The sequence below is a fragment of the Crocuta crocuta genome, unplaced genomic scaffold (genome assembly GCF_008692635.1).
Source record: "Crocuta crocuta isolate KB4526 unplaced genomic scaffold, BGI_CrCroc_1.0 scaffold197, whole genome shotgun sequence".
Taxonomy (NCBI): domain Eukaryota; kingdom Metazoa; phylum Chordata; class Mammalia; order Carnivora; family Hyaenidae; genus Crocuta; species Crocuta crocuta.
The window spans coordinates 7,883,599-7,897,921 of NW_027532002.1; the positions used below are offsets into that span (position 1 = coordinate 7,883,599).

The following is a 14,323-nucleotide window of genomic DNA, read 5'->3' on the forward strand; positions in this document are numbered from 1 at the left end:
TCAGTGAGGATGTTTTGCTTGAGTGATTACAGGCATGTGATTTTTAAAATACTTATAGGGAGCCAACTTCCATAGTAACAAACATTTTACATTCCAGAAAATGAGAAGTTCCAGCTCTCCAGTTATTTGAGTGAACACCACATTAGCTGATTACATTTTGCTTACCATTATTTTAAGTCTCTGCTGTGCCTCAGAAATATATGTCTTCAAGGCACAGAATTTGCCAATGGAAACCATCCTGTCATAAGAAGAGCAAGTACCTCCCGTGCAGCTGATTTGTTCACCCAAAGCCTTTTTGCCTGATGGCTCCTTACCTGATAACATATTGTCTGTTTTTATTGAGGGAAACTTCAAAGTCATTTCATGCTTGTGCCTATGAATCATCAGATGGTCCTCTGTTGGGAAGCGCTGTCAGACAAATAGAGAAAAAAGGGGGGGGGAGGGGAGAGGAGCCATTCAGTTTTACAATATATATTTGCCATCACAGAGAAAGAGATGTATTCGGCATTGCATATGTGACAGGCAAAACAAAAAATTAGTCCTGGAAAAGTGTGAAGGCATGCTAAGTTAAATGACAAATTACTTTTTACAAGCAAATGTGCAGAGACATTCCACTGAACTGGACCCAAATATATGCATCATTTCCAGTATCGTTTACCAGGGGCTTAACTAGGTTGCAGTAAAATCTGGCTGAATAGTAATAAGAAATAGGGGACCTTTGCCTGTCATCATTTCTGACTCTCCACGCATTCTTTGGGAATTCCTTTTAAAAACCTCTACTTCCTAGATAGTCTTCGAATATAATCCACTGTCATGACTTATCAATAAATTAGGTATTTCCTTAGGAACCAGAGGTTTGCATCTGAGGGAAGACCTTAAATTTGTGTTTCAAGAAGAAATGAGAAAGGATAAATGAAAAATACTGAAAGTATTCAAGTAATATATACAATAGAAATACGCCACACCTTCAAAGAATAAGAGTGTTTGAATGAATGTTCAAGCTCTTTTATACTCCCAAAGAAACTAACACTGACGGTGTACCACAAGTAAAATTCTCTCATTTCTACCTCTGCATGGGAGAAAAATAGGTCCAAAGTAGAAAAATGAATTTAGACCTAAGTAGCACTAGAGTTCTGCAAAACTATTTGGAACTTTTGTCTAGTAGTTACCATTGTACATAATAGCATAAAATTAAGTAGAAGGCATAATAAGTATGCTAGACATTACCTACAGATTAACCAAAAGTAGGAGAAATGCATGAAATAGGAAAAGAATTCTGATTCATGTCAGACCTTGGGAAAGAATTACACATGCTTAACTATTTGATATACACACCTACAAATGTGCACGTGACTTTTGTATAGTATGTTTCTGTTTATGAAAACCTTGCACACTCATTATGTGATCTTTTATAAGTATATATATGACTTATAGCAACATGGCAGATCATTTTTAGGATTCTCTCCTCTGCACGGTATAGTTAATCAACACCTTATTATTAATTTTCAAAGAATGACATTATGGTTGTCAAAAATACAGCTCTCAAATGTTTTCAGCTGTCTGGCTTCTGGTCATATGGTGGGATTGGATTTCCTGGCCCTCTGTGGTTGGGTGGAATCCTGTGACTAGTTCTGCCCACGGAGTCATGAAAGAAAATGACACGTTACTCATATGTCAGCAACTAATCTGTGGTGCAAGACCATCCCCCCTTTAGTATGGCAAGTTACAATATGAGAAATAGTGGCCCCTCAATCTTCCTAAATCTCTGAAGGAAAATGAAGAGTATTTTTGAATTCTAAAAGATTAGGAAAAATGTCCTGCCAGGATACAATGGAAATGGATACTTGTGCAACTGAAATTAGCAATTGTTGTTTTCAGCCATTGAAGCTTTGGGGAAACTTGTTACTGCAGCAGATCCTAGCCTCTCCTGACTCAGACTGGTATGGTGTAATAACTGAACAAAGTATCTGCTTTATTAAAGTCAAATGAAAATACAACCAAAGGCAATAAACACTGCAGAACATTGCTGAATCTTTGACAATATAAAAAATCTCTTGGACCTTCCCAGTCCCCAGGGACAGTCATTTTAAGTTTCAATTACACTGTATACTGTAGTAGAAATCTTCTCTGCAAATAGTACAGATTTGTGTTCATATGAATGAGGGAATTCACTGGGCTAAATCCTTTGGAATAAAACTAGTTGGGGGAATAAATATCATTTATTTATTGGTCACTTGTATCATATAATTTAGAGCATATAGAATCTGCAAAGCATGGTAATTATGTCAGATTTCTAACTACACGGAAGTCTGATTTATAACGACATGGGGTTTTGGTGTAGTTTCATCTATTCTTTTGGTCCTTTATAGCACCTTATAATATGGGACACTACCACGTGTGGTTTATAGACAGGTTAAACTTCCTAGTCTTTCTGCTAAAATCCTTATTATAATTTTCACTGTGATATATATAATCAACAAACAACATGGTAATACCTTCCATTTTGTATTTGTACGCCATTTTTTGGCTCCATAAAATAACAGCCTAAAATGGAATATTAACCAGAATACTTATTAAATAACAATAACTTCCACAGTACGTCACATGAACTATACATATCTCCCAAAAGAGTCTATACAGGACATCATGGGTCTTTTTTTTTTTTTAAACCAGGAAAATAGCAGCAAATTATAAATAACCAAAATGGACAGTCTACAACAGATATGCAGCTCAGAGAGGCCACTGGAACTCAAAAATGTTCATGCTGAGGGCAAAGGGGCAGTGAAATTGACAATTTCTGTGAGATCAGAAAGAGCAAAAGAAGTTTGTTTCTCATGACTTCTGGGACAAAGCTAATACATAAGGAGCCATAACACAAAAAACCTCCCAGGTACTGTAGACCATTCCTAATGTAGCAAAGCTTCTTTCCAGTGAGGGAAAAGGGGGAAAGATCCTTCCATCACGCCCAGTATAGGACAAGCACTTGGTAACTCATATTTACTCTCCCCTTTTCAATCCCCAGCCATCCTTTCTTCTCTCTGCAGGTTCCCAGGCTCCGGAAGGTCACTACAGTGATGTCAGGATCACACAAATTGACTTGACTGTGACTTGCCAACACTCCACTGGGAGACCCTTGGACTCACTAGGGAACCACCTCCTTTCCTCAATTCTGACACCCCTTCAATTGAAAGATGCACATATTTTTAAAAACTGCTTGTCAAGAAAAAGAAACACACGTTAAATAAAAACATCAAGTTTTAGATACATCTTTACATTTAAATGAGGCAAGGAGTTGAGGGGGAAGGCTTGGAGCTTTACCGTGAAACCTAGAAACTATGGAAATCCTCAACTGTCATTTTGTCCAAGCAGTCCACTCAGCCTTCTCCAAGAAATGACCTGCTCCTTCACTGAATTCTAGGCACTCTTCACTGAATGCACCTCTTCAGCCTTCACTGCTATCTTCACCTCAGAATTTGTATGTAACGTCATAGATGCTACTTCCATTCCCTCCTGCCTCAGAGGAATAACACCCCCCTTCTCTCGATGGCTCTTCTACACCCTGTGTTTTCCTGAGTTGATGCTTCAGCCCTTGGTTCTTCAATCTAGCATGCCCACGCCTCCTTGTCCTGGGCCACATCCTGCCTGGTTAGCCTTTCATTTAAAAAGAACCTCTCTCAGGCTGCTTCCTTCTCAGGCTACCATTATATCACTCTGTTTCCCATCATTCCCTAGTGCTCTTGAAAGAGTCCTCTATGCTTGCCACCTCCACTTCCTCACCACCCACTCACTGGTTAATCCCTTCCAACGTGGCCCCCTCCTGGACTCCTCTCTCATAGGTCACCCGCCAGAGCCCAACTGCCAAACCCAACAGCCTCTGCTCAGCCTCTCACTGACACCGGCTCTAGCAGCGTCTGACACTGGTGACCACACGTCTGTGGCATTATTTATTTATACCCTGCCAGATTCCAAAAAGGAGAAAAGATGGCTCACAGCAACACATAAAATGGGATGGGAGAGCATCGGTTCAAATTAGGGGACACCCGAGAGGGAAGGGGTCCAAAAAGAAACAAAGCCAAAGCCAAAACACGCAAACCATCAGGCAGTCATTCTCAACCAGGGGCCATTCTGGCCCCCAAGGGGACATTTAGCAGTGCCTGGAGACAGTTTTGGTTTTCACTAGGATCTGGGAGGTAGCGGTCAGGGAGGCTGCTGGACATCCCGTAACGCACGGGACAGCCCTCACAACAAAGAATTATTCAGCCCCAAGTGCTAGTAGTTTCGAGCCTGAGAAATCCTGCCACACGGTCCATAATTACAATAGCAGTAATAGTAACAACGGTGAATATTAACAGAGCACTTATTATGTGCAGGCCTTATACCAAATACCTTCATGTAGTATCTCATCTAATCCTCACAACAATTCCACCTGATGGGAGCCACTGGAAGCAAAGAGGTTTAATCTAGCACGGCATGCCAAGTTCCTCTCTTAGAGTTTAGATAAATGGAAAAACTGTGGGTTCTAGAAGAGTTATAGGGGTTTATTTTACTCAGAGAGGAAAACAAAACAAAACAGAATTCAGCTCCGATGGTGAGCTATTCCACCAGTAACCCAAAGGCTCTGTATCAAGTGACTATTGTAAAAGCAGCATCCTCCCTCCCTTTTCTGAAATAACAGTCCTGAACATCTGGTGGGCAGGATGCATCTGGCTTACTTCCAGGGGAAAGTTAAGGATGGAAATGGCCAACGCTGATATATTTCACGGGGCTTTGAGAGAAGGAGTTCAAACTATTCAAAGGAGAAAAGAGTAACGATGAGGAAGAGGATGATGGGATGGGGATGGAGAGGGGGGCTTTGGACAATATCTTGGTGTAGAAAGCAAGCCCACAGCAGGCACGATTGCCCAGTGAGAGCTGTTTCCCTGTCAGAAGGCAGGTAGTCTCTGGCAAAACAGACCAAAGGATTCTCACACTCACCTGAGAGCAGCCTGGAGCACTGCAGACAAATGGCCTCTCCTGCTCCAAATTCATCTTGGATTCCTCATAAATCTGAAGGGTCACGGGGAGAGGGAGGAAGGAAAACAGAGAGCCATGAATATCTCCTGCTTCTACCTGAGGAACATGAGAAAGGCAATTGCTCGGAGCCTCTTTCTATGCCAATCCCCAAATTAGACAAGAGAAACGTTAACGTGAGCACGGGTCCCAGCCGAAGTTCATTAGGCTTCCTGCAGTCTGCATTCCTATGTTCGTTGGAGTGCCTATTTATTGTACTTTGAAGAAAAATGCCAGGGGGCTGTGGCAGCAGAAATTCTGCCTCTGGAAAGCCACCTGGACTGTGTTACTACCTGGTAAGACTGCACCTGCACAAGAAGATTCCAAAGTAAAGTTCACACCTGCCCTTTGGAGTTGGCGGGAGAGGAGGCAGTAGATGGGAGTGTCAACAGCGTGGTGACCAACCCTGAGCAGCAAATAATTCACCCATGATCACCCACCAAGATGGCCACAGGATGCAAAATAGCTCTGCCGCCAGCTTAGCCAATGGCCCCGGTGGTGAGCCATGGTCTAAATTCCCTTTCATCTCAGGCATTCATGGATGTCTCAACAGAAAGTAACTGAGTTATGCAGGGAGAAACAGAAACCAGAAAAGACAGAAAACATTACCTGGGATATTTTGTTAATTTGGTTGTACAGGCTGATTGGAAATCAATATTACATTAAGGCCAGTGCCCATCTGATCTATAAAAGTTGTCTGGAGTAAGGTGGCTTTGTGGAGAGAAATCTTATTTTATGGTCTCAAGCATATGTTAAACTAGAGTGTGGTCTTTTCTTATGTGGGGGTTAGGTTCTAAGGTAAGCTTATGAGGCAAAAATTAAGTGTACTCAGAATTACCTTTACAAATCCTCCCCCAAACCGATAAAAGTACCTACACATGGTTTTGTGGTTACCAATCCATACTATACAGTAACATAAAAAATTTTTTTTAAATTTATTTCTAGGAGAGAGAGAGAGACAGCGTGAGCAGGTGAGGGTCAGAGAGAGAGGGAGTCACAGACTGAAACAGGCTCCAGGCTCTGAGCTGGCAGTCAGCACAGAGCCCGACGCGGGGCTCGAACCCACGAACCGCGAGATCATGACCTAAGCAAAATTCGGACGCTTAACTGACTAAGCCACTCAGGCGCCCCACATAAAAATTTTTTAAACATCATGAAATACTATGCAAATTTAAGTTTCATTATTTTTTTAAATTTTTGTAATGTATTTATTTTTGAGAGAGAGACAGAGCATGAGTGGGGGAGGGGCAGAGAGAGAGGAAGACACAGACTCTGAAGCAGCCTCCAGGCTCTGAGCTGTCAGCACAGAGCCAGATGCAGGGCTTGAACTCACAAACCATGAGATCATGACCGGAGCTGAAGTCAGAGGCTTAACCGACTGAGCCACTCAAGCGCCCCTTAAGTTTCACAATTTAAACCAGGCAACCTCTCTTGCTAATTTTAGAGTTGAGTTTAATTCAGCTACATGTGCTGCTGGTGAGACATGCCTCTATTGGGGACTAAAACCCATTGCTTCATCTCTGAAGCACAGGAAGGAATCCTTCCAGTGATACCTGAGGTGATACCAAAGGAGTCCCAAGTCACCTTCACTCTTGAAAGAGGGAACTCTGTTTCTACTCAAGAAATAGGTACCCTTTGTCCAAAGCAGCTTTATTATCTTGCAAAAAAAAAAAAGCCAATGCTAAGCTGTCACTATACCCTTGCCCAAACACTAACAGACTTTATATTCTTTGGGAAACAGGTGCACACTTTCACTTTTCCGAAATACAAAGCAAAGAGACTTGCCTTATGTAACACTCCTCGTCAGATATTAAAGAGCAAAACAAATTTACCAAGTTGCAAATTCTTCTTCCTCTTATACAATTTTCACTCAGTAATGCCCTTTCCACTCTGTGTCTGGAATGACTACCACTGGTCACTTACCAACACAGTACCTTGGCCTAATTTTATAGCTTTCCTGGATCAGATGTATTCTTTAAATCATTTTACTCTATTATATGTAAAAGAAGAAGAAGGAGAAGGAGAAGGAGAAGAAAAACAAAAAATATCTTTTGAAGCTTTCCACTTGTTCCTGTCTGAGGAAAGTCATGAGCAATTAAAATAACTTCTCAAATCACGTATCACAGAGGATCCCTTCTCTCCCCTGCGAATGCTGACTTACTTCTAAGCCTCAAAATAAAGGGTGAGAAGGTGGTTTTGATCCAAGATAGAAAGAACAACAGAGTAATTGAGTTATCCATTAATTGAATATGCTTTGTTTTTCTAGTAAATTTTTAAATGCCTTCCTGGAACTTTTCTGTCTCTGGGACCGTAATCTGCCCAACTACTGTTGGGTCATTTAAGTGTGTCAGGCTTCAATTTCCCCTCCTTTACAATAAGGCTATGAATATAATCTTCAGCTCCTTCATTCCTGTATCACACTGATCAGTGAGGAGGCCTGTACAACATGCTCAAACTATGGAGAAAGGTCTCTATATTTAAGTGTGTGTGTTTGGAGGTGGCTGGGTGCCAGAGAGGTTCCGTGGACAAGTGTTACTGAATCCTCACTGTAGCGTTAACTATTCTCTATTTATAAAAGAGAAATTGCTATAAGGTGAGCCTTCCTTGGACGCCACAGAAGAGCTTAGTAGCTAAGGTAACAAGAATGCCCATATTAGTAACATTACTAACCAGTATTAAGATTATCAGACAGTAAAAAGGGAAAGCTCCATATAAATGCATTTATGGTGGCCATCTAAAAGTAGTAATTAATGACAATAATTAGATCAGTGTCCAACTAATAGAAGTGGTCGAGACTGTAAGTGTCACTACTGAAGGTGAAAAGAGATTCATTAAATTACATTACCTGCCAGGTAAGTATGAGAAGACAGTATTTTTCTACCATAATCGTAACTCTACCCCACACCCTCGTTCACCAAAATGCCGACCTTCCCCATAAATTCAAGTCTATAATGGTAAGAGTTTGGCAATTCTGCCTGGTATCAACACTAGCTATTTTATCTTACTTGTTGCTTACAATGTGCTATAACCAACCTGTAGTGCGCATATGAGCTGCAGCAAATGCCACGGAATTATGCTATGGCATTGATGCCTGAAAAGACAACAGGCTCCAGCCATACAGATTTACTCTGTCTTATTGAGCCATGATGGTATGGATGTTGCAGTTAGAGGAATATGATTAATCAGGGAAATACAGTTTTCCTTCAAAGAGTTCAGATTCCATTCATCAGTATATTCAACTGAGTTACTACTGTCACTTTATTATTCTATTTTTTAAACATGAATGAATCTGCCCTAATTTATTATATGCTATGGATCCCACAGCCCAAATGTTGTGGCAACACAGTGTTGGAATAAAATTCCTAAGGTAAAATGGCAGTTGCTAAAATAAAATAGGCTTAAGTGATTAATAAAGTCGACAGTGAGTGGGTGTGTGTATGTAAGTGTGTGAACCTCAACTGCTTTATTTTGATGCACTGTGGTTCCCACATTCAACCCTCTGCAAACAGCACGCCCTTGCTCACTGCTTGCTGTGTGGGTGTTTGTGATAGTTTTACTAAATGGCAGCACTCTACCACATGGGCTTCGTTACTTTTATCAACTAGTACGATCTGGTCTGATGTATTAGTGAAGAGCCGTGCTCTATTTTTATGGTCTATTATTATGGTTCTTTTCTAGCAGAATAGTGTAATGACTATGCTTTCAAACAGACTCCTATGAAAGCCCTGCAAATACTGTTTTATCACCCATCATGCGGGGCAAATCACTCAGACATGATTTTAGCCAGGTTGATCGGCATTAGGTACTCCCGCAGTCACCCCTCATCCTCGTATTTCCCATTCTGTTGTTTTACCAGCTGGGACATTTTAATGAGCCCAGTTTTGTTTGGCAGTTGCCGTACCCCAGGCTCCGCTGCACAGAGCTGACATGGTAGGCGTTCAATAAATATTTGTGGAATGGATAATGAATCCTGAATCATCATAATAAACCACCCCCAAACAGCCTGCCTTTTCTCCACTCCTAAGGCAGTGGTTCTCAAACTTTTTGGCCCAGAACCAAAGTTTCAGCAAGGCAAGAGGCGGTGCAGCTCACTTATTCCACTCATTCTCGGTTACGGCCGGAGAGGACATGTTACCAGACTTCGAGAAAGAAGATGTCAGAGTTGCTTTTGGTGAAAACACTGAGATGAGGCTAGTTTTCATTAAATTTCACATGTACGCATATTAATTCATTAAAAATTTGGTCTGTTAATATTGCCATAGACACTGGAGGCACTGAAGACCGGTCTATTAGCCATATGCTTGCTACTTATGATCCCGACAGAGCACCCATTGGGAAACACTGAGTGACTCCATAAACTTGGTGAGATACAGTCATAATTGTGGCAGACACTGTCTAATCATTTAGGACTTTCCAAATCGTTCTGTTTTTTGTTCCTCTTCTCCAAAGTTCAGACTCGGTGCTCACTTAGAACAAATGCCTTCTGAGTCTAATTTCCCTTCGAATTTTTGGAAAACAACACAAAGTCCTAATAACAAACCCTAATAGTACATAAAGTGAGTAGAGGTTTTTCCCAGTTGACAAGGAGATGACAGGCTTGATTTACAATGCAAACCCTCAACTGCCACTGGATTCCACGGCCTTGAAATGAGCAAGAATCTCTTTCATTGTTCAGTGTTTGACCCCACAAATTCCTCCTGGTCTAAAATGGGAAATCTTCCACAATGGCTGATGCAATCCATTGAAATACTTTGCCAGGCATTTAGAGATATACTTGGAATTACCATTTCATGAAAGGCAAATACTACAAAAAACAAATATTACCAAAAACTTGGATAGTCTACACAAAATTCTATAAATATGTATTTTAAACAAGGGCAACAACGGAGCTCAAAGAGAAAAACCCTACATCAACGAGGTTTGCTATAATCAGCCAAGAGTGTTGCTTCCCTGTCTGAATCACTGGAAACTGTTACTGATCCTTAGTTAACACCAAACTCCAATCTCAGATGTCCAGTCGTAGAACGGCACAAATTTCTTCCAATAACAGCAGACACATTCATATGGTGATACAGGGTTTGAAATATCAAGACACTGACAATAGGGTTTTCACCTGAAAATCTGTATGCACTTTCACCAACGCTGAAAGTTACGGGAGCTTCAAAACTGCAAACTGAAGTTGTACACATAAATGAGCACTAATGGTAATATTGATATCCCCATCAGCTCCGACATTGTTAATCTGACCATGAATGGATTATAGATCTGAAGGGGGGAGGCTGGAATTTTAATAATGAAGTTAATACTACCTGTCAGCATTTATTGGCCTACTGTAAGTGTGGAAAGAGCCTTCTTGACAGGAATCATGTGAAAGGCGCCTTGCTACCTTGCTGAGCTTACGAGATTGCCGAAAGGGTTCTAGAGGGGGAAATAGGTCCTTCCTGCAGTGCTGAGGACAGCAAACAGGCAGGAGCATCTTGAGTTTGTCATGCTGTGGGAGAGTTCAGATCAGTCTTTGTTTCTGGGAACAAAAGTTGCTCATTAACTAAATTAGTTAAGTGCCTAGCCAATATGTACTTCATGTTTCTGGAAAAAACAAAGCAAATATTTCTCTCAACATATTGCTCAGAAAGGCAAAGAGCCCCACATAATAATAATGCAACACGAATTCAAGGATGGTTTTCCCAACACATGGCTAGCTCCTGGAAGAGAATTTTATATTCAGTTTGGGGCGAATATTTTCTTGCTTTGTGAAGGATATTGTACCTTTCACTATCTCATTTGCTTATCTATAAAACCCGACCATTTAGGAAAACACTGTAAAATCAGACCATTCAAAAAGATACCATGTGAGAAAACAATTCATGGAAGCTAATTGCAAAATAACAGAAAAGTAAATCCTTTTATTTCAAATATACCTCTAGTTTTCTAACCTTACTATCATAACATCGAATAGAAAAAAAAAAAAACACCCCTGAATTTAAGTCCAAGAAAATCAATTATCTTGTGAGTGTGTCCTTGTATCCCGTTCTGCATCTCTGTGTATGTCTCTCTTTTTTTCCTGTGTGTATCTTCGCTCTCTAAAACCCTTTCTCTTTGGCACCTATTTCTCTGTGTCTCTGTCTTGTGATGTATGTCTTTCTCCATCTCTCTTCTGTGTCTGTCTGTCTGTCTGTCTCTCTCTCTCTCACACACACACACATACACACACACACACAAACATGCGCACGCACACACACATTTTATCAGATGTGTTCTTCCTAGCCTTACTGGGAAAAAGATCTAGTAGGCTTGTTTCCTGTTTCAGTGTTATTCTTGAAGTGGGCTGCAGCTAGAATCTGAATTTCATTGGGCTATTATTATTTGCAGCTGTGTGACCTTTTTAACCCCCCCCCCCACCCACTTTTAAAGTGACATTTCAGCCCTCAAGCTTGACACGCCTTGAATGCTGCAAAGTTTTCGAACCAGAGGTTTACTCAGGGAACAAGACGAGCAGTGGGACCGTACCTCCTCCGTGAAAATTTCAATAGAACATGGCGAGAATGGGGCGTGCTGCCAGGCAGTGAGGGGCCAGAACTCTTCCCTAGAAGTCCCGAACTTTACACGGACCACTACAGTTACTTATTACTCTTCCGTTCAAACCAGACTATCATCATCCTTAAAAGGTGTCTGTCATCCACCGGTATCCCCAAGGTTCAGAATCTGACAACCTGAATCAGAGACTTCCCGAGGATCGTTTCACACACTGCGTCAGGCTGTGCTAAGGGACTGTCCTAAGTCTCCTTCGAGCCAGGTCCCTTGTACCCAGGAGGTAGGATTTCCAAACAGCTTTTGTCTCTGGAAACTCACCCAGGCTCTACTCCCCAGCAGAGGCCCGGACAGGACAGTGCTGGGGACACAGGTCCACTCCTGTATGCCTGCAGAGCTGTGTGGTTTTATTTATGTGGCGTTTATACTGTGTATGAAAAAACATTCCAGTGGGATTGGGTTTTCATATGTTAGATTCCTCTTCCTTTTTTCCTTTTTTTTTTTTTTTAAGTTTTCCATATGTTTCTTTGGATACGAGGCCTCTTTTCAAAGTTGCTGGCTAATTTCTACTTGTGTTTTGCACAGTCCTGGCCTATGGCTTTCCTATCTACGGGTTCAATAGTTCAGAACGTCTTTGCTAAAAGCGTCAGTGTTGGGCCTTCGAAGTGCAGTGCTGAGCAAATCACCACGCTGTGTGCGTCTGTGCCTGAGAGTGTGTATTCAGGTCTTATTCCTCTTCGTGCTCCCATGGAGCACGGTATTCTTTTTCTTTTTTTGCAGGGCACACTCCATCTCTAAGAAAAAGTTTCTCTGGCATGCACGTGGTTAACAAAACACTAGGATAGAAATTCTCAGGAAGTATTAAAGGGAACCAAATCAGTTGACTTATTTCCAACTGAGGACAACCTCCGAAGACACGTGGAAGGCAGAGAGCTCTGCTTTTTTACCTGCTTCCAGTAAGAATACATTGAAGAGAAGGGCAATTAAAGGAAAAAGAAAAGAAAAGAGTTAAGTTGGAATAAGAGGAGATCAGGGGTTCTGTTGACTTTGTCATCTTTACCTTTCCAGAAAGTCTTCCACTGCACTTTAAAACAATTGCCCCCTAAAATCCTGAAAGGAAAAACTCTAACAGCAAACAGACTGAATACAAAACTGGGTATATATTTTTCTACGAGTCAAAAGCAGCCTGTTTAGAAAATCGGGAAAAAGTCGGCAATATAGCTCTTTCTTCTCCCCTTTTGCTCTACTATAGTAAGAATCTGCCTTTTTAGAATTACAACACATCCCGAATAATTCTGCTCTGCCTCTCAATAATTTTTGAAATGTTTGGGTACACTGGCTTTTAAATCTGTGTTTATAAACAACGAATATTTTTAAATAGACTGGAAAATCACAACGCTTTAGTTGGTTTTTCACACGTTCGAATTATTTTTATCGGGGAGAACCGTTTTATTTGTATCCCCGTTCTGTATAAATATCCTTGTGTCCCCAAGCAACACAGTTTGTTTAGTCCACCTATGGGCTGCAGTAATACTTAAGATGTGAGTTTTCTTCATGTGTATGAATCTGAACTACACAACTTAAGAGTATATATAAACATCGTGCCGATCAAGCCACACTACTTTCTGCAGGGCTTGGTAAGAGGCTATTTCATCTTAAGATTACTATGACTCACTTACTATTCGAAGACATTTGCAAATGATCACATGGAACTAGGTGCTTTTCCCCATGACTCCAACAGAAGGCTGGGCATCCCCCAGGTCGATGTAAAGTAGCCGGTAGTCGTGTTCAGAGCCCGCTACACCTCGCGCTGTCAGTCGGATACAAGGTAAAAATACACTCAAGGACTTGATTCAGATTCCTAACACACTGTGCTTCACCTGTCAAGCTCGTGAACATCGGACAGTCCTAGCAGGTCACTTAAAGGCCATGTGAAGGCAAAACCCTTACGTCATCGGAAGATTCTGCTGTCATTCTAGTAGGGTTTGCTTTCTGAATACTAGCAAAAGGCACGTTTTCATCTGCCTTCCTGGAGAAGGCATAATTTCTTTGCCTATTCCGGGAAGGGGATGTGGCAATGCGTGAGGCCGGTTGTCAGGTGCCGGTGCTCCTGGGGGTCCCCGTTGGCATTTGACCGGTGGAGGGCAGGGCTGTGAAACATTCTGCAACATGCAGACAGGCAGCACAGGGCAGGAGCGAAGTCTCCCGACCCAATGGCCAAAAGGACAGCTTTTGCAAGGGGGTAAAGAGTGTGAGCACCACTGCCCCCCTGGCCCGCGACTCCTGCTTCCCAGATCGAAAGCAGGTAAGAGAACAGTAAGGGCAAGACCATAAAACAAAGCCAGCACACAGAAGAGGGAATGAAAATATGGGACTGAATGCACCTCCACCTCTCTATACTTCTCAAAGAGCTCTGAAAAACTCGAACCCAGTTAAGCTTAGGATGAGGCTACATTCAATGCCAATGAAAACTTTATGAATATTCAAGAAAGTGTGTGAAATTATCACTCCCTCTCCTAGTGGGGCAGGGGTGGGGACGGTTGCTGAAATTTTAACTAAGCATAAGCATACCTTTTCAGGTGCCATCCACAGAGGAGACCGATGAGTAAGCTAGTATAGGCAACCTAGATTTTTTTTTTTAAATAAATTACCTGGTTTGGCTACCTACAGTCCCCACTCTCCAGTTAACTTACCACACTGTTTTAAGCAGTGTTGACTCAGCAGAAGCAAAATAAAGCACTGGCCC

General features: G+C 41.7%; 1 protein-coding gene across 4 annotated transcripts in view; it reads right to left on the reverse strand.

Moving 5' to 3' along the window:
* Positions 1-14,323, reverse strand: part of CREB5 (cAMP responsive element binding protein 5) — a 492,421-nt gene that overhangs the window by 327,123 nt on the left and 150,975 nt on the right. For all 4 annotated transcript variants that reach the window (XM_077775424.1, XM_077775422.1, XM_077775423.1 and 1 more), the window contains 2 exons: positions 4,975-5,046; positions 315-408 (listed from right to left, as the gene is read on the reverse strand). In XM_077775424.1, the coding sequence (XP_077631550.1) occupies positions 315-408; positions 4,975-5,046 (166 nt within the window). The remainder of the gene's footprint in view (positions 1-314; positions 409-4,974; positions 5,047-14,323) is intronic.